General features: G+C 39.6%; 1 protein-coding gene across 2 annotated transcripts in view; it reads left to right on the forward strand.

The window, feature by feature from the left end:
• Positions 1–970: 970 nt before the first annotated feature.
• Positions 971–20,603, forward strand: part of DAPP1 (dual adaptor of phosphotyrosine and 3-phosphoinositides 1) — a 58,489-nt gene continuing 38,856 nt past the window's right edge. The window contains exons 1-2 of one of the 2 annotated variants that reach the window (XM_001107831.5): positions 971–1,312; positions 20,260–20,382. In XM_001107831.5, coding sequence (XP_001107831.4) covers positions 1,212–1,312; positions 20,260–20,382 — 224 coding nt within the window. In that variant the 5' untranslated portion in view covers positions 971–1,211. The remainder of the gene's footprint in view (positions 1,313–20,259; positions 20,383–20,603) is intronic. The other variant, XM_078002025.1, reaches the window with a different exon arrangement.

Raw genomic sequence — 20,603 nt, forward strand, 5'->3', positions numbered from 1 at the left:
GAGAGACCTGTAGGTACATAGAAAAGGCAGGAAGCAACGTATGTCCTTGACTCATTTGATACTGCACTTTGTCCTACTTCCCAAGGATTCAGTCACCGCCATTTACCTTTAGCATTGCAGGCAGATAGAATCCCCCTCTACATATGAATCTGGGCACAAAGCCATGCAGGTGTGAGTAAGCCCATGAAGAAAGTGGCGCTCAAAGACTCCAGGAGTTCAGGCCAGGCACAGTGGCTCATGCCTGTAAGCCCAGCACTTTGGGAGGGTGAGATGGGTGGATCACCTGAGGGTGAAACCCCATCTCTACAAAAATACAAAAATTAGCTGAGCATGATGGTGGGTGCCTGTAATCCCAGCTACTTGGGAGGCTGAGACAGGAGAATCACCTGAACCCCGGGAGGCGGAGGTTGTAGTGATCTCAGATCACGCCATTGCACTCCAGACTGGGTGACAGAGCGAGACTCTGTCTCAAAAAAAAAAAAAAAAAAAAAAAAAAGAAGAAAAAAAGACTGCAAGAGTTCTAATATGCCCCATTAGGTGGGCACCAGAATGGCCCCTTGTAACTTTTTCCTACCTTCTTCTCTCCTAATTCTTCCATGGAGGAAACAATAATTATCTCTGAATCATCCCTATTCAGAGAATCGAGGATATATTAGAAGATCTGGGTAAACAAGCACAAATATTACAAAAGTACTAAAACAGCAAACTTCAGGGTTGAACTTGTGGTTTGCTTCTGTTTTTTCTACCCACTCTAAAGGTGTTCCTGATATAGAAGCTTCCTCAGTGTTCCCTGTGTTGGTGTGTAAGACAGAAAGAAGATTGGTAAAAGAGTGCACTCATCCTCCCCTACAAACCAGAGGCTGATCGCATTAGGGAAAAGCTAGGGTTTGGCCTCACACAAGCAGTTTGCACTGTTGTCCAATCCCAGGTGGGGTGACCGCCTCTTCATTTCCTTTGATAGCAACTGCCTGTTGCGTGATGCAGTGTGGGTGTCCTCAGAGGTAACTACCTAAGTTTGCATACTTCCTCACTGACAGAACACTCCTGCCAGTGCCTCCAGGCCAGGGTGGTGGTATTGGTGGGAGGAGTAAGTAACCAAGTTTCACTTCCTTGCCTTGGAGACTCAGAGCCACAGCGGGCTGCTGTCTCACAGAGGGAGAGGGTGGCAGGAGCAGCCGAGTTGTCTCTCTCTGCCTCTGTGAAGGGCGCGAATGGGCAGAGCAGAACTTCTAGAAGGGAAGATGAGCACCCAGGATCCCTCAGATCTGTGGAGCAGATCCGATGGAGAAGCTGAGCTGCTGCAGGACTTGGGGTAAGGGAGCAGATCTCCTTTCAAAGTGCCTAGTGGGTGGACATTGACTCCGCACTCCCACCTTCATGCTTTGGTTAATGACTATCTTCAGCGCCTTGTTGCCCTCTGCCACTTCAACTGTTTATTTTTTTCCACTTTATTCATTTGTATCTGTTAAGTATCTTCCTGTTTGGGGCTAATTCCATTGCAAAAGCCTGCATTATTTTTCTAGATGTGAAAACAAGTAGGTTGAGAAAATAGAGAAAAAAATCAAATGCTGGACATTCTTTGAGAAGAGGGACAGAATTGGGATATAGAGGTGACGTTGCCTGACTTCCTTGATGTTGCTCTGGTTTGTGAATAAATGTGTTGTTCAAGAGTTTCCAGCACTGACCCAGGGACAGTAAAAGGACCATGTTGCTGGTAAGATAAACAGAAAGCCTACCCTACTGTAAGGGAGGGGGACTTTTTCAAAAGATAGAGAATGAGGAAGTTTCTGCAGTAGTCTCGCTTGTATGTTTCTTTCTCCTGATACTGCATTTGGGAGTTTTATATTTTATGTATGTCCAGAGGGCCAACTTTGAGCCTTTAAATACCAACAATCCACGAAGAGGATAAAATTTCTTCTTCAAACAGGTAAGCATAGGTAGGTGGAGTCATTGGAGCTCTGTCTTTGAGAAGTGACCCAGATGACAACTCATCCGGGTATTTAATAAAAGAAGCAAGTATTACACAAGAGAGGAATTGGGGATTTCCTAGAGAAACTGAACCTTCTGCCTAATGCACTGGGAATATCCCAATGAGGGTGGCTTTGGCACCTGTGCATGAGGAGAGGTAAAACCTGTACCTTCTGCCTGAGTAAATAGCTCTAAATCTTCATAACAATCCAATGACATGGGAGCTGTTGTCATCTTCATCTTACAAAGGATGAAAACAAGCATCAAACAGGTTTGAATAACTTGCTTGCTAGTCACACATCAATTACATAGCAAAGCTGGGCATCCAACCTGCCACGGGTTATGTCCTAAACCGAAGAAAAACCAAAATAGAATTGAAACCTCTCTGTGTTAACGCTGCAGAGATTGTATCTTTTTATGTTGTATTGCTGTAAAAGTTTATCAGTAATTCCTGTCTTTAGATTATAAAACTGAGGTCTTGGAATTGAACTCTACTTTCATTTGGCGAATCAGATAAAACAACTGGAATTTTCATTAAAGAAAACTCCCCTTATTAGGAAGCCAGAGCTCTAGAATCTCTCTATCCCTCTAGAATGAATCCCCAAACAGAAGAGGCAAAGGGCCCTTCTGTGAGCATCCAGCACAGTTTTCACCAAGTCCAAATGCTGAGGCTGAACTGTGGCCCGCAGTGCCTTATTGAACCATTAAGCTACAACGCTTTACATGTTCTGTTAACTGATTCCCAGCCCACTGTAATAGAAAACCCCGAAGGAGGAGACAGAAGAATTTATTCAATTCTGGTCGTTTAGTTAAACAAACAATCCTAGAACCCAGAGTCCGTGGTTGAGTACTGTGGGAACACGCTTAGATGACAAAGATGAATTAGATGCTGTCTCTGTGCCCCACCACGATGCCAATAGCAAGAAGCAACTACAGGTGAACCCCATGGGGGAAATAGGACTGTGGACTGTGTCTTTCTTCCATGTGCAAAGAATCGACATTGAATACAAAACCGAGTCACACCACTTCCCTGCAAAAAAAGGATATATTCATGTCCAGATTTCCCTATTTCAGAAGGCCTGAACAATTATTAAACATGAGGATGATTTCTATAGCAATGGGCAACCTGCAGGCATCTGGGAAAACTGCTCTACAGTCCAGGTTCTTGACCTTGGCTGTGCTCTGGAACAACCCAATGAGCTTTTTCTTTCTTTTTAAAAAAAAAAAAACAAAAACAAACAAACAAACAAAAAACACTCCTGACACCCAAACCACAGACTTGACAAATGATTTCAGTATCTCTGAGGGTGGGCGTTTTCTTGTCAAACTCTCCAAGTAATTCCAAAGTGAGACCCTAGGTTGATGATCACTGCATAGAATATGTATCCAACAAATGCATTAGGTAAATGTCTTATTTTTCGTTTTAAGTCTGTTGGGTGTGTACTTGAATCTTAAAAGTACTAATAAATGTTGATATTTTGTTTATTGGCTTAGGGGCGTTTCGATTAGCAACTTTATTAAGGTGTATTTTACATATCATAAAATGTACCCGTTTCAAGTGTACAATTCAAGACTTTTGACTAACTTTACAGAGTGATACAACTGTCACCATAAATCAGTTTTAGTACATTTCCGTTCTCCCAAAAAGAACTCTCAGATGTAGGGCTTCTTTAAGCATACTCAATAGTGTGCTGGAAAAACACCTGGGGTGAGTTGAGGGGTGGAGAAAGCCCTGATTTCAAGAATTTGCCTAATTCCCTGGTATAAATACTCCCACTATAGAAAATTTCAAGCTGCCAACAAGTTAACATCATTGAACTGAATATTTAATAATCAACTTGTGCCAGTACTTGCCCCTGCAGCATCTCACTGATACACTTTTTATAGATAACAATTTGAGAACCCTTGACAATGACTTGTTGCCTCTGCTAGAATACTGAACGTAACTCAAACATAATATTGACTTTTTCTTTGAATCTTTAACCACTGGTGAGATAGAATCTCTACCAAACCTTCTGATTAATTTAGTTTCCAAAATCTCCTTAAAAACAAAATGATTTAATGTAACTGATAGATAAAATTTGGCTGGTTTTAATGACTTAATTTTTCAATTATTTTGAAGAGGTTATTTGAGTAGTTAGATAAATCCTTACGTCTATATTTTTGATAGACATAAACAGATAAGTTAGTGGTTAAATTACAGAAATATCAGAAGTCTTTGTTCTTGGGCATCTGTTTTTTTCAGGCTCTGGAATATGTAAATCCTGTAAATTGAGCCCTGAACTGCAGCAAATCCGTCACTTGCCTTCCTAGGACATATACAACTTGCTCAGAGTACAGGTTTATTATTTTCTAAAATACCTAAATCAAGCAACACCATTCTTTTCCATGTCTCATTTACACAGTGGCAGCCTAAAAACATTAATTTTATTTCATCTAAAATACATTCACGTGTCCAGAAGCAAAGGAGAAATAAAACCATCTTAAATTGTTGCTCAGCTTCGCTTACACTTTGCAGGGGAGGGTACGGGCTTAGGGGGAAGAGGGGTGTGGGGAGGGCAAGAAGTGAGGGGCATGGAGAATCAGGGGAGAGGAGGGAGGTGGACCATGAACCAGGAGATGGGTCAGGCTGTTTGTTGCTTGCAAAATGAAGAGATGGCAAAATTAAACAAGTAACAAATACTGGAGATATCACCTAAGTAACAAACTGGTAAAGAATAACTGAAAATTCCAGCGATTCTTTGGGTTTAACAAAGGTTACTATACTATTTCTACATATAGCTCTATATAAGTATAAATACAAAAGAAATAACATAAAATGAAAATATTTTAGCATACTTTACAATTAAATATTCAAATGATCTAGTCAGTCGTAACTCCATGTGAGAAACATAATAAACATTCTCTTTTTTAGATATTTTCTCAAATTGGAAATTGTATAAGAAAGTGCCAGTGTTTGGCTGGGTTGACCAGTGCCAAATAACTAGATTTCAAGCTCTGAATATTTAAATTAGTTGACAGCGAATTCTTCACATATGAGAGAAGGTTAGAGTAGATCATGGAGCAGCAAACCTTTTTTTATAAAGGTCTGCGTAGTGAACGTTTTAGGCTTTGCAGGCCTTACAGTCTCTACCTCAACTACTCACATCTGCTGTTGTGCAAAAACTACAAGAGAACACAGAAACAAATGACCGTGATGGTGTTCAAACAAAACGTTATTTATATACTGAAATGTAAATTTCATGTAATTTTTATGAGTCACAAAGTATTCTTCTATTTCCCCCAAGCATTTCAAAATGCACAGCCATTCTTGGCTCCCGGTCCACACTAAAACAGGTATCTGGCAGGAATTGACCCTCAGCTGGTGATTTGCTGACCCAAGGAATAAATTATGACAAATAAAATGAGTCCCTATTATAAGGCAGGCATTTTGTAGACACTAGCTCTCATCTTCAAAAGGCACTGGTATTCCAGCTTTACATAGGAAGTGACTCAAGAGCAGGAAAATCAGGTTGCCTACAGTCTCGGAGAGTCTGTGTTCAAAACCCATGCTGACTTCACAAACCAGGTTGTTTCCCTGCTGTGATAGTCCTGATTTACTGACCACCTACTATGCACCAGCACCATGCCATTCACATGCATAATGCCATTCACAAGAACACTTTCAATACGATATCACCATACTCATTTCATAGATGCAAAAGGTGACTTCAATAAGCTAAGTATACAATCCAGATCACAGACTTTGTAAGTAGTGGAGCTGAGAGACACACCTAGCAACTTACCCCAGAGCTTTCCACTGCGTGGTGCTGCTTTGTAGAGCCCACTGGTCAAAGGTATATATTCTAATCATGACAATTCGTAATTATTGGATGCTTGCCATGTGCCAAGCACTAGTTTAAGCCCTTTGCCCAGATGAACTTGTGTAATTCACATATTGCTGTGAGGTGGGTATTATTACTAATGTCATCCCCATTTACAGATAAGAAAAGTAAAGAACTGAGTTTTAATCACATGCACAAGTTTCCATTCTAATATACCTTCAAATCCAAGCGTTTGGCTCCAGAGCCTTCATGCTTGATGTAAACTAATGTAACCATTAATGTAAACTGGTTTTCATCAAATTTCTCTCATCTTATTATACAAGTACATGTTCGTAGTGCTTATTATAAACTGAGAGAAGCAAAGAAAGTTCTGTGACTATAACAAAGTTTACTGTAAAAGACATTATTCTTTCTATTCCTCACATAATATACATACACATGTACACAAAGCCAGGCCAGTATCCTAGTTAATCAGATGTTATTGAATTTTGTGTAGATTTCATTTTCAGGACTAGAAAAATTTATTCAGCTAAGAAACATATAGTAAAGTCAAAATTTCAGTGGAACCTGTTTACAGAGGTGTGACACCAACTACAGCAATACAGCTTGTTCCTCTTCTGTGCACAACTTTGTAATCTTGGATTCTAAAAACGGAAGGTGGTTCTTCTGTGGTTGTATAATTAGTACGTAACTAGTGTGCAGTTCCATCTCTTCTTAACTCAAATGAATTTCCTCTTCAGTTGTGGTGTTTTTCTGTTCCTCCGAAAGGTGACTTACTTCTACTTACAAGTGGAAATCTGTCCCACAGATTGTCCATGTTGGGTGGAGTAACTTTGTTTCATTCATTCACTCTTCTACTGGGTCATAGATCTATCTGTTGAATGATGACGCCAGGCAAGGCAGCATAGTGGAGACCACAATAAAGAAGGCATGGCTGTGCAGAGATGGAGGATTCATGTGCGTGTAGAGTTAGAATGCAGTGTTGTGCGGGCTGAGGGCTGTGACAGTGTCTAGATAAAACAACCTCCTATGGAAGGCTATTTCTCCACAGTGGAAGTGGAGAAGATGGCCTTGGAGCTGATATTATTTTTGTCAGTTGAAGTTAGAAAATGTGACATTTTCTACAGAGAAAACGGTATGAGTAAAGGAGTGATGGTAGCAAAATATGCAAGGATTCGGAATCGAAAAAGCTCACATGAACTCAAACCCGCCCAGTCCCCAGGACCCATCTGGTTTGTCAGCATTCAGGTGGTCTGGTTCTGGTCTCTACCTCCATCAGTCTCGTCCTATGAGAAGCTTCCACTTGACTTTTCTCTGGTAATTCTGCTTTCATGACCATACTCTTACACATTTCGTTAAAGCCTGCATTAATTTCTGGCTCCTACCAACTCCCCTAGAGGATAAATTCCTATTCTGAGCCCACAGACTTCTGGTTTCTACTCCCTGATAGAGGCCTGCCTCTACCAGGAGCACAGTGCCCACTGCTGGGCCTTATTGGTGTTCCTTGCTCACCACCTGCTTCTCTATGCTCATGCTCCCCCTGACCCTGACCACTAGCACCTGCCCCCATTATCTGTTGTTAGACCTTCTTTGTTTAAAAAATGTTTATAACTTTAAAAAGCATAAGAGTAATCCCTTGTTTTGATAACAGTATGATGGTTATGTAAAAGAATGTAACTTTTTTAGAAATGCATGTTGAATTATTTAGGGTTAAAGTGTCAAGATATCTGTAATTTAAAACTGCTCATCAAAAGACTCAAAATTAAATGTTGTATTAAAAATGTGGCAAAAGGTTAAAAATTCTTCTGCCTAAAATATGGGTATTATTTAAATGCAGTAACATTCATGCTATTTTTCTATTTTCCAGTATATCTGAAATTATTTATAATAAATAGTTGAAAATAATAGTTATATATTAATTATTAAAAATTAGAGAAATAAAGAGAAGCATCAAAATATAAAGAAAAGCATTTAAATGTCAGTCATGTACTACCACCTAAAATAACATTGTTCATCTCGATTCCAGTTTTTAAAAAATGTTTTACTGTACACACATGCACACATATACAGAGATTAAATTGTAATCATATAATATGTATAATTTTGCTTTTGTTTTTTGGTAGGATATTTTTCCATCATCTCCTTGATCTGTCTCCAAGTAGGCTCTTGTTTCCCTCTGAAAGCATGGATATTTGGGTTGATCTAGATTCCAGAGGGCCTAAAATAGATTTGGTCAGTGAACAATGTGGACGTACTGAAGGTTTGTAGGAATGTGGAAGTACATAGTCACCATGTTTTGGTTTTAGGTAGATTAATCTGGTAGTTCAGCATGATGGGTGGCAAGGGGCTAGAGCCAAGACAATGAGTTAGTGAGGAAGTTTGCAGATTGGTGAGTAGGAAACTAGAGTGCCGACCTGGGAATAGTCAGGAAGGAACAAGGGTAGAATCCAGTCATTCCATTGAGCTAAGCAAAATAAGCGATTCATGTCCAAACAAAACTAATTCTACTGCTTTTGTGTACATTTTCAAAATGGTATCAGAGAAATTTTGAAAACCTTAATGTCTCACAAATATAACTCATTGTTTGCTTTATCATTATAAATTTCTAAATTTTCCTGGATTTCATGTTACTGCTCCTAGAGTTCTGACTTATACAAGTTGATGGTATGTTTTGGGTTGATTCACCAGATAATCTTGAAACCATTTTGCAGATGTCGGTCCTGAGGTACTAAGAGGTTTGGCCACCTGCTTTAGGCTAGAGCACAGTAAACTCCTTTTAATGGTGAACTCCTTAGGAGCAGGACAGTGGGTTATTCATCTTTGCCTTCTCCACCCAAGCATACCACTTGATAAAGAGCAGATGTTTAAATGTTTGTTGAATTGCCCCAAGTTGAGTCAAGGCCAAGACCAGAACGCAAGCCTCCTGACTTAAGCCAGTGAGCTTTCCATTGCACCAACGCTGATGATGTACTTGCATCCATCACTTTCAGACTCAGTCCTCTTATGTCCGGCGGTTTTTACTAATGGAATAAACTAACATTGGTTAGAGGTATTGCCTGAACCATGGAATAGAGAAGAGATAACTAATGAAACAAGAATCTGCCTGTATTTTTTACAGACCCCTACAAGCTCTTTCTTGTAGCTGAAGCTTCCAGAAAGTGACCCTCTCTGTCTCCTATACTAGCCCACAATGGTAGGTTGTCAATGGCAACCACAGTTCGAAGACAATTACCCTGAACCAGCACTTTATGAGGTATAAGTTACAAGAGTAACCATAGTAAGCCCAGAGTCAAGCTTGATTTTACTTGAAGGTGAGCCCTCTTAAGAGAACCTCTGATTTTAATTCCCTGCCTAGTCATTCTAGACCTTTTCAAGGTTTTTTCCAGTCCAAATAAAATGGTCCCCGAGCCTCATTTACTGGGGAGCAGTGGTGCTCTTTTGGTCTTGCAGCCATTCCTGCACTGTGAAGGCTTCCCTGGGGACCGAACAGAAGGATCTCAGCACAATGAGATGCGGTTTTCACTCCTCCCCCAAGTTGTGGCTCTGTTCCTCAGGTCTGTCCATCTGACTTCCCTGGGTATGTTGGTCCATCTCTGAGTCAGGCTCTGTGGATTTTTCTTTATCTTTAATGACACATCTTTGTCTTTCATTGTTTTCTCTGCCCCTGTCTCCTGGATCATTCTTTGGGTCTGCATGTGTGTTCCCTAAGTCTCTGTCTCCATGTGCTTCTGGCTATCTGTGTGAGCTGGCAGGTCTATCTTGATCTCAGTTTTGTGTCTCTATCTTTCTATCTGTCTGTATGCAGCTCTTTGACTTTTTTGTCTCTGAGTCTTTGTGCCACTCTGTCTCTGAACCTCTGAGTCTCCATCTCTGTCTGTCTCTGTGTTTTCATCTTCCAGACCTTCTTGCCTCATTCCTCAGACTTCTTCACAAACAGGTTCATCCTGATCCCAAACTACTACAGAATTCTCTCCTCCCTTTCAGTTTTGATTTCCATTAGCTGAGCCTTGACTCCCACCAAAAAACTTGGGACCTGCCTTTAACTCACAGATCAATGAGATATTTACATGCTCTGCCTCCATCATCACTCAGTTCTGTTTTCTAAAGGCTGGGGCAGCTGATCTCACCATTTAGCTCTGCTCTTAGCTCATGTGAACATGGGCATTTAGAAAAGTAATTTTGAAAGATACAGCCCTGCTGGTTCCATCACAGAAACCTCCCTATTGGAGAGACTCTGAAGAATCTCTTTGGCCTCCCCTGTATATAACACTACACCTGTATGAGACCATGTAAGAACTTCCAAAATCCTTTATAAGGCCTCTGCTTGATTCTCTCTATTTGAACAGGTCCATTGCTATTATCAATGGAAAAATAAGCCCACACTTGTGAACATGTGACTTAACGGGCTTGTGTGAGCAACACCATCTTTCTTATATATGTCACGACCCAATTCTAATAGAAATTACAGCACTGGTAGCTCTTGAGTTACATAAGACACCCTAAACCCATGATTTCTAATGGCATAGAGGGCCAAATGCTTTACCTTCCACAAAATCAAAGTATCTAGCACCGACCCTATGAACAAATGAGCACGAATGAAATCAGCAGCCAAGCAATCCCATGGAATAGTTCAAGTGGTAAGAACAGATTAACCCTTAGAGTGTGAATACCTAACAGATTCATCTTATGTTCTACCACCATTGTGTTCAGAAAGATTGTGAGGCTAAGTATAGGCTCAGGAAGAAAGACACATCAATTAGCTGTGCCATGTATCACCTTAGAGAAGGGGTGTGGCACATATGTTATGCATTTGTCATCTTTGGTCTAGATAGTTCAGAGGGGTGTCAGTGTCATATAAAAGTGAGAACAACTTTGAAAATGAAGAAATAAGAGAAAATTTTCTAAAGAAGAATGCTTTTGTTGGCTGTTCAACTCCAGAGCATTTTGGCTGCTTTCCCAGAATCAGGAATTTTTGTTCCCACTTTGGGTTGAAATGTATGTCCTCTTTATAACTCTGATGAAACAGAATTGAGGTTCTATTTCATGTATCTTTTCCAGGCAGGGAAAAATATATCAATAAATATGTGAATAATCTATAGACATGAGTTACTAAGAAATTTTGTCATAAAGAAATGTACTATCTAAATGGATGTGTGGCATATGTTTTAAAACTTGCAAGATTGCTTTCTGTGTCCACCAGTTCTTTCAGAGTTATTTTTCATCACTCCCCAACAGGGACTCTGTGCTCCAGTTAGGCATTTGGTTGCCCGTATACACCAAGCACATGTCAACTCCGGTGCCTTTGCTTATGTCATTTCTCCTCTCAGAATGCCTCTCACTGCCTAATGAAACCTATATTCATTCTTCAAACTGCAGTTAATCATCTTCCTGCTCCATGAAGTTTTCCCTGATCATTCCAGCCCACTGTGAGCTCCCGTTCCTATGCTAAAATATCTACTGTCCACATCACTAAGATAGCAGCTATTTGGTGATTCTTATACGTTAACCTGCAGATCCTTCTCTTTTCCATTCTGTTGGTACTGAAAAGTCACTTAGTACTTTGCTTTGCCCTTCTCTTCAGAGGCCAAATTCTGTGAACTTGAACTGTTCACATTATTGAAGTGAATTAAAGTTTTCAGGCCCAAGAGTCCTTCCCATGCATGCTCCTCAAACTCTAAACTGCATAGCAATCACGTGAGACTTAGCAAATTGAGGGAGGGGCCTGAGGTTGTGTGTGGTCCAGGTTGGCTGCTCATTAGCATCTCTTTTCACTTGGCATTTCCCAGTAGTAAAAAGTTTCTTATTGCACTTGATTTTAAAACCATCACTCTTATAAGTGCAGATGAGGAAAATGACCTAATTGGAAGTTTTAATCATCAGTAAGTCCAGTGTGAATCAGCTGCATGATGCAATTGTGAAGAAACTAATGCAATCTCAGGCTGCTTTATGTGTGCCCAGCAGCCAGAATAAGGGAGCTCCTGTGCTGCTTTGTTTTGCAGGTTAGAGCTTAATGTTAAGGTAGGTTTTTTAAGTTTGAAAGGTTTTCAGAGGAGATGAGGTCTCTGGGTGATAAGGTCCCTGGATGATAAAGGAACTGAAAGCATGTCATAAAAGGAAAAGTTGAAGATGATGGAAAGAGAAGAATGTGCATTCTAAATGCTTTCAACTCTTTCTACATGTGTCATCTATGTAACTCCAAGGAGTAGCTCTGAAACCATCTGCTGAAAGCCATACAGCAAAAAAAAATGGCAATTCAATGTAGCCCAAGAGTTTTCTAACCATGAATCATGAACATATGGACTGAGCTTGCCTATACAAGTACTGAGTTCCCCATCATTAGCAATATGTAGGCAAAGATTGGATGAGTCCTAACGAGTTTAGAAATTATTCAAACACTGTGGTTGTGCATTTCTGACAAGATCCCAGGTGATGCTGATGCTGTTGGTCCATACTTTGAGTAGCAAAGCTTTGCATTGTTGTTCAAACACTAGGTACAACCCGTTAGTAGGCTTAAAGTGAATTTAATGGGTCACATGAATATTTGTTCAAAATAAAGAGAAAAGAAAATTTTCAAGTTAATAGCCTATAGAAAGATAGGTGTTATGTCCTGTAACTTTTTGTTTTGTGTGTGTGCGTTTGTGACATATGTATGTTTATATATACACAGAGTGATATAAAATGTATTTTATACTGTGAGTCAATTCAAAAAATTTAAAAGCCTCTCCTTTAAAGAACAGAACAAATGAGGTATAAAGTTAGATTAGTAAATTAAAACAATAAAACCCAATGGGATAAGAAACTATGAAAGTTCCACTATTCTGGAGCAATTTTCCAGAAGATTCTAGCTCAAAGAGGCCCCAGAATGAAAGGAAAGGAAGCTGAACTGAGGACCAGCTTTCCGGATCCAGCCTGTCTGCATTTTCTGTGGCTGAGTTTATTTTCTATATCTTACTAAAAGGCAGCTATGAAAATTCTTTGGTGGGTGGGTGTTTCCTAGTTTTTTATTGTATCATGGAAAGGATAATATCACTGTTTCCTTCAAGTTGAATTGCTGGTTTTCATAATCTTATAAACCCAGTACAAATATTCCTTTGGAGCTTGATTAGTCTTTTCTCTGTTGACTCTATCAGCCCTAGACATAATTATGGCAATGTGTGGGCCTTGGGGAAAATGGAGACTATAACATTCTTTCTAATAGTTTCTTGCTCTTTTTTGCTTCTTCAGGGAAAATGAGACTAGAGGAATTTTTTTTTTTTTTTAGTTTCAAAAAATGAACCTATTCCCAACTTCATAGCAGTGTGTTCCTACCACTTTGCACAATGTCTAGCATATTCATAATACATTGTTTAATTTAGCAAATCTAGCTCATTTTTTTTCTGTAAAAGTTAAAGAATTGCATAAAAAGTTTATAAAAGAAGAAAATTGTTCCAATGCATGAAAATAAGAAGGTTTGCTGGCCAGCCGCAGTGACTCACAATTGTAATCCCAACACTTTGGGAGGCTGAGGTTGGCGGGTCACCTGAGGTCAGCAGTTTGAGACCAGCCTGGCCAATATGGTGAAACCCTGTCTCTACTAAAAATACAAAAATTAGCCAGGTGTGGTGATGCACACCTGTAGTCCCACCTACTCAGAAGGCTGAGGCAGGAGAATTGCTTGAACCTGGGAGGTGGAGGTTGCAGTGAGCCGAGATGGCACCATTGCACTCCAGCCTGGGTGACAAGAGCGAAACTTCATCTCGAAAAAAAAAGGAAAGTTTTTTTCCTACGCATTCTTACTAGTCACCTTGATGGATGAGAAAACTCAGGTTGCTGCTTGCCAGGGGGTCACATAGTGAATAAGTTAAAAATTGTTGGAGCAGATGGACTACCTGAGGGAACGACCAGAGACAAGGGCATGGCCTCTCCTCACCAACAACTATAAAAATTTCATTACCAATCACATTGAGAAGCTGAAAATAGTTTTTCTATACTATCAAGAATTTTTTTCAAAGTGTTCTAGATGAAAGACTTAATTATCATTCCATTCCCTCTATAGGAAATTATATTATTAAATTATTACATGAAGAGACAATCAAAGACCAGACAGCAAAACTATAGAGAAAAAAATTATAAGGTTTGATTCAACAGTTAATTAATAAAAATAAGTTATTTTCTCTGTGTTGTGATGTTTGTGATATTTTTCAGTTTTTAAAATTTGTAATCTGTGATTTCTCGTTTTAAATAAATATTCCTTTCTTTTTTGTAATTTTGTGTAATTTTTCTTAAAGAGACCTCTAGATTTTATAAGCTTCAAGACCATTCAAATCTGCCTCTTATCCCTAATAATTGGAATATTAAATTTTTTTTTAATTGAATATAGTTCTGGACCAACACAGTGGCTCACACTTGTAATCCCAGCACTTTGGGAGGCCAAGGCGGGCAGATGACCTGAGGTGAGGAGTTCGAGACCAGCCTGGCCAACATGGTGAAACCCCATTTCTACTAAAAATACAAAAATTACCCAGGCGTGGTGGCACATGCCTGTAGTCTCAGCTACTAGGGAAGCTGAGGCATGAGAATTGCTTGAACCCAGGAGGCAGAGGTTGCAGTGAGCCGAGATTGTGCCACTGCACTCCAGCCTGGGCGACAGAGCAAGAATCCATCTAGGAAAAAAAAAAAAAATCTAATATAGATCTAATTATAGAAACTTTAAGGTCCATGCAATTAGATTTTATGTAATGAGCTATTGAACATGCATATTAAGCCACAGGTGGCTCTATAAACATCAAACAAGGAACTGTCAGTATCCAGTGCCACATATACAGCCTCAATGTCCTCCAGCTTCATCTCTCACCATGCCCGACTGTTGTCCTTCATCACTCACTTTGAATTCTCACATGACTGCATGATATTCTGATTCTCACATGACTGTCTGGCATTCTCTCACTTCTAGGTCTTTGCTGCTGCTATTCCCTCCCACGTTATATCTCCTTGAACAACTACTACTCCAAATCCCACCAGACTTCTAATGGGAAAAAGCCAAACTCTCTCTTCCTCTCTCTTTCTCTCTCTCTCTCAATCTTCACCTAAGTGCCTAGGCCAGTCCAAGTACTCAATAAGCAGTAGTTGAATAAATGAAGGAAAAAGACAAATTATTAACAAGGTTATCTCTGGAAGTTGGATTAAGGAAAAAATTAGCTATTTTCTTTTTTCCTAATTAAATTTGTAGTTACTCAATATAGAAATCTTTTTTTTTTTTTCATTAGAATAAGCTAAATTAGAAAAATCTGATCAAGCTAAAGTCCCCTTTGAACCAATTCTGGTTTCTTCTACAAAGAAAATCATACTTATGAATTTGGTATATATTTTTTTAAACTCTTATTTTATGTTTTTATATATCTTAATATGCAAGTGCATTTTTGTTGTTGATTTTCTATAGGGGAACGTGTTAAAACTAAGTGGTAGCATTTGGTGCCTGCAACTAGTTCTTCTAGCTTTACAATATATGTTGGGATCTATCAACTTTGGTGTGTGTGTGTATACACGCACATCTTCAGTGATTCTCAGTGGAAGGAGGGGGTTGTGATTGACATCATGAACAAGATAATTCTTGGTTCTTCAAGACTGTATCATTTGTAGGATGTTAAGCATCCCTGACACCCTCTCACAAAATAACAATAGCACCCCACCTCCCTGCCCTCATTGTCTGGCAACCAAAAATATGCTCACGCCTTTTCAAACACTTCTGATTAACTTTTTACATAATCTCATCCTTTTAGCACTCAGCTTTATTTATCATCTCCATGTTGATGGACATTTAGGATGACTCTAGATTTTTTACTCTTACAAACAATTCTGCAGTGAACACCCTTGTTCATATTTTCTTCTGCTCGCGTGTGGGTGTTTCACTAGGTGGAAACTAGAAGAGGAATCACTGGTCATATGTGCAGGTTCAGTTACACCCTATGTGCTAAATTCCCCTCCAACTTAGACCCTTATCAACAATGGACAATAATAGCCATTGCCCAAATTCTCCAATACTTAATACTATCTAACCCTTTCATTATAACTGATCTGGTGGATAGAGAAAAATATCACATTATTGTTTTAATCTGCATTTCTCTGATTAACAGTGAGATTATTTATTTGAAACACATCTTTCCTCTTCTGAAAAACACATATACTTTCTCTTCTTTACATGTGTATGTTTTGATCTTTACTATATATCCTTTATAATCAGAATAAAAGGTAATACACACTTAAAAAAAAAAAAAAACAGGTTATCTTTCAAGACCTATACAGATGTTGGCTCATTCATGGAATCTGATTTTGATCCTTCTTCTCAGAACATCCCTTGGGTACTTTATTCTCTCTTGAATATCGTTTGCAATATGCTTGTCTTATCCTCCTGACTAGATTAATGGTTACTTGTCACCCAGTATGTGGCTTTTTCATTTTTGTTCCCTTTGACCTGCTTAGCACAATGCCTTGCATGGATCTGAAGCAATGATTGAAGGCAGAAAAGGTTGATTATGCGAAAACTACCAACTTAACTCTATTTTTAACTTTTATGGACACAGTCTTGAGTCATCCTTATCAAAACTGGACATATTTCTACAAAGGATACACAATGTCATTAGGATATATATTCACTCCCCTGGAAGAAATGCTCATCAGAATGTTCCTGGAAAGGAACGCTTAACTCAATTAAAAGGGGAAGTTTAGGTTTTTATGGAAAAGCTATTTGGGGAATGAAGATCCTTATTGCACCGTTGACATCATGGAATGTAGGTGGCTGCCTGGAAAGCTCTATACTGGGCTTGCCCAGGCCCTGGAGTCTGTAGAATCCTGAAAAGGCAATATTGACTCAAGCAAAGCTGCCACCAAGGAATTGCAGTCTCCAAGATTTTTCCAGACTGCAGCATAGTGTGATTCTTCCTGCATTATATTCAAGTATTTCTTATGTATTTATGGTATATAGTTATTGTTTTTTAAGTTATCATTAAAACATTATTAGTAAAAACTGTTATCAGGCTATAATTAGATGTTAGAAGAATTCTATAAATGCTTTAAACACAAGCTCCCAATTCTATTGAAAATAATCCAAAGGAATGTCCAAATCCTTTAAATGTTTTGGAATTTTACGAATCAAATATTGCTTTAAATAAACAACTGTTATCAGGCTATATAACTAGATGTCAGAAGAATTCTATAAATGCTTTAAACAAAAACTTCCAATTCTATTGAAAAGAATCCAAAGGAATGTCCAAATTCTTTAAATGTTTTGGAATTTTGCGAATCAAATATTGCTTTAAATAAACAATCTACTGGCTCAAACTGAAACATATGCTGAAATGTTTATTATAAAATTAATTATTGGCAAAATATATCTAAGTTTTAATAACCTTGTAGAAACTCCACCTATCAAAAAGAATTAGAATTTTGGCTTCAGTTGAACTTGAAGTTTATTATTGCTTCACTTACAATTCTTCCAATTGTTCTTTGAAAGCATTTTGTGGTGAACAGATTTGAACTTGTCTGGGAATCAGTTCAATGAATGGAGCTGCTTTGGGTAAATAGCTCTGTGATTATTCTTATAAAATGTGTTTCATGCCATTGCTTTCAGCTAGCAAGTATATTTCTAATATAGGATGAAAGCATCTCTGCCCCAAAGATAAAATATGCTAAGAAACATGCATTAGGAAATACAGATTTAGAAAATAGGTATCCTGGAGACTTATATAGAAACTTCCTTCCACAGATGCACTTACGTTTACTCTTTATTACTCAGGCTAAAATTTTATGCCACAGGGATGTCACAGTGGATGCCAGTGTGGTTCGTGACAGCAAGATCCCTTAATGCCAGAACAGGGCTATTCCTCAAAGCGTTTTTACACTATACATACCTCTTTAATAGCATTTAGTTCATCACACTGACACTTGTATAATTGCCTGTCTCTTTCATCTTCACTGACCTAAACTGTGGTCCCTAGCAGTCAGCAACTACCCCTGCTATCTAGCTTTCTGTTATCTAATCTAAATAAAAAGTAACAAAAATCATATTTGAGCAATAAGAAAATCATGCCACAGAGAGTAAACTGAAAGCTACGGCTTTGTGGATCTCAATGGCTTCCTGGTAGCAATTAATGCATACTAAGCACAGGCTTTATGGAGCACATCACCCGTGTTAATGTGTGCAGGACTCACAACTGGCCTATGCGGTATGCCTACTTGTCATACTATTTTATTTATTTATTTATTTATTTATTATTATTTTTTTGAGACGGAGTCTCGCTCTGTCTCCCAGGCTGGAGTGCAGTGGCCCGATCTCGGCTCACTACAACCTCCACCTCCCAGGTTCAAGCGATTCTCCTGCCTCAGCCTCCTGAGTAGCTGGGAATACAGGCATCCGCCACCACTCCCGGCTAATTTTTGTATTTTTAGTGGAGACGGGGTTTCACCATATTGGCCAGGCTGGTCTCGAACTCCTGACCTTGTGATCTGCCCACCTCGGCCTCCCAAAGTGCTGGGATTACAGGCTTGAGCCACTGCGCCCGGCCTTGTCATACTATTTTAAACATGAGGAATCAAAGCTCAGATTTGTTAAGTAACATGTCCAAGGCCATACAGCTAGTAAGAGGTACCAACTGGATTGGAATCCAGGCAAAGCAACCCCCGGGGCCACAATCCTAATCATCACATTGCATGCCTCTATGACATCGTTTAAAAGAATGTGAATGACCTGTTATTGGAGAAAAGAAAGATGGTGCAGAGCAATATGCCTAGAAAATAAAAAGAATAAATAATGCTCTTATGTTTGTAGAATCAGGAGTGGGGGTACACACCCAATGCCTCTAGATATGTAGACCATCTTTTTTTTTTTTTTTTTTTTTTTTGAGATGGAGTCTCACTCTGTCACCCAGGCTGGAGTGCAGGGGCGCGATCTCGGCTCACTGCAAGCTCCGCCTCCTGGGTTCATGCCATTCTCCTGCCTCAGCCTCCTGAGTAGCTGGGACTACAGGCACCTGCCACCATGCCTGGCTAAATTTTTGGTAATTTTAGTAGAGATGGGGTTTCACTGTGTTAACCAGGATAGTCTCAATCTCCTGACCTTGTGATCCTCCCACCATGTGTAGACTATCTCTTAAGAGGAAGCACAGGAAAATGGTTACCATAGTGTCCTCTAGGAAAGGAGCAGGGAGCCTGAAGGCCAAGGGTGAGGAAAACATGTTTTGCTATGTCTCCTTTTGGACAAGTTGGACTTTTTTTTTTTTTTTTTTACCATAGATATATATTACCTTTTCTAAAACACAAAGATCAATTTGAATCTCCTTGTGGCATTCCCTAGCACTTCAGATGTTTGTCAGGCTGAAACAGTACTTGATGGCATTTATTTCATACTATAATTGCTTCCATCCAGCTTCGTTTCACTCATGACAATAGACTTTAGTATTATAGCTCAGAGGTTAAGCCATGAAAAAGTACCACACTTGAAAAAGAGTGTGAGAAAACAAAAAAGAAAAAAGGAAGAGGCAATTTGTCAAAGCCTATTTTGACTTGGACTTTAAACCAATTCTGATTACAAAGCAACACTGTATTAGTTTGTGAGGGCTGCTATAACGAAGAACCACAGCCTGGGCAGCTGACTATAAGAAATCCATTGCCTCATAGTTCTGAAGGCTCAAAGTTGGAAATCAAGGTGTCAACAGGATTGGTTCCTTCCAAGGGTCATGAGGGAGAATCTATTCCAGGTCTCTTCCCGTGGCTTGCAAGTGACTGTCATGTTCATGTGGTGTTCTCCCCATAGGCAAGTCTGTCTCCTGATTTTCCCTTTTACAAGAGGAAACCAGTCATATTGAATTAGGGTTCACTCTAATGACCTCTTTTTTTTTTTTTTTTGAGATGGAATTTCACTCTGTTGCCCAGGCTGGCGTGCAATGGCATGATCTTGGCTCATTGCAACCTCCGTCCGCCAGGTTCAAGTGATTCTGCTGCCTCAGCCTCCCGAGTAGCTGGGATTACAGGTGCCTGCCACCATGTCAGGCTAATTTTTGTGTTTTTAATGGAGACGGAGTGTCACCATGTTGGCCAGGCTGGTCTCAAACCCCTGACCTTAAGTGATCTGCCTGCCTCGGCCTCCCAAAGTGCTGGAATTACAGGCGTGAGCCGCCACACCCAGCCATGGCCTCATTTTAACTTGGTAAAGACCCTGTCTCCAAACAAGGTCACATTTTGAGGTACTGGGAGGTTAGCCCTTCAACATAAGAACCTTCAGGACACAATTCAACCCATGTCACACTACTACTAGTCAACTCCGTGCTCTCCTTTCAACCCCACCCAGCAATTTCCTTGTCCTGATGTTGAGAGCTGAATCTCTGGGCTACTTATCTTGAAGAATGTTGCTAGCTAATCTTTGCGAGGAAAAGCCAGTGCAGGGGAGTCATGCCATGGTTTGGCCTGAGTGAAAGCGCTGTTCCCTCTTTTCTAGGTGGTATCACGGCAACCTCACGCGCCATGCTGCCGAAGCTCTTCTCCTCTCAAATGGGTGTGACGGCAGCTACCTTCTGCGGGACAGCAATGAGACCACTGGGCTGTACTCTCTCTCTGTTAGGTAAGGTGCTTCAGGGCTCTATGACTTCAGCATGGGCTCCTCTGTCACTTACTGACTTTATCATCACTCAAACTGTCAGATAGCAAAACTTCCCAATTCCTGTTAGACCACCAAGTTAAAGGATTCCAAACTCTAAATGATAAAGGTATAAAAAAATTCCTGCTCCATTCATTAGCAGGAAAAAAATTTTTAGAGCTGGAGGAGACATGAGGAATTATTTG

This window comes from Macaca mulatta, chromosome 5, assembly GCF_049350105.2.
Source record: "Macaca mulatta isolate MMU2019108-1 chromosome 5, T2T-MMU8v2.0, whole genome shotgun sequence".
Taxonomy (NCBI): Eukaryota; Metazoa; Chordata; class Mammalia; order Primates; family Cercopithecidae; genus Macaca; species Macaca mulatta.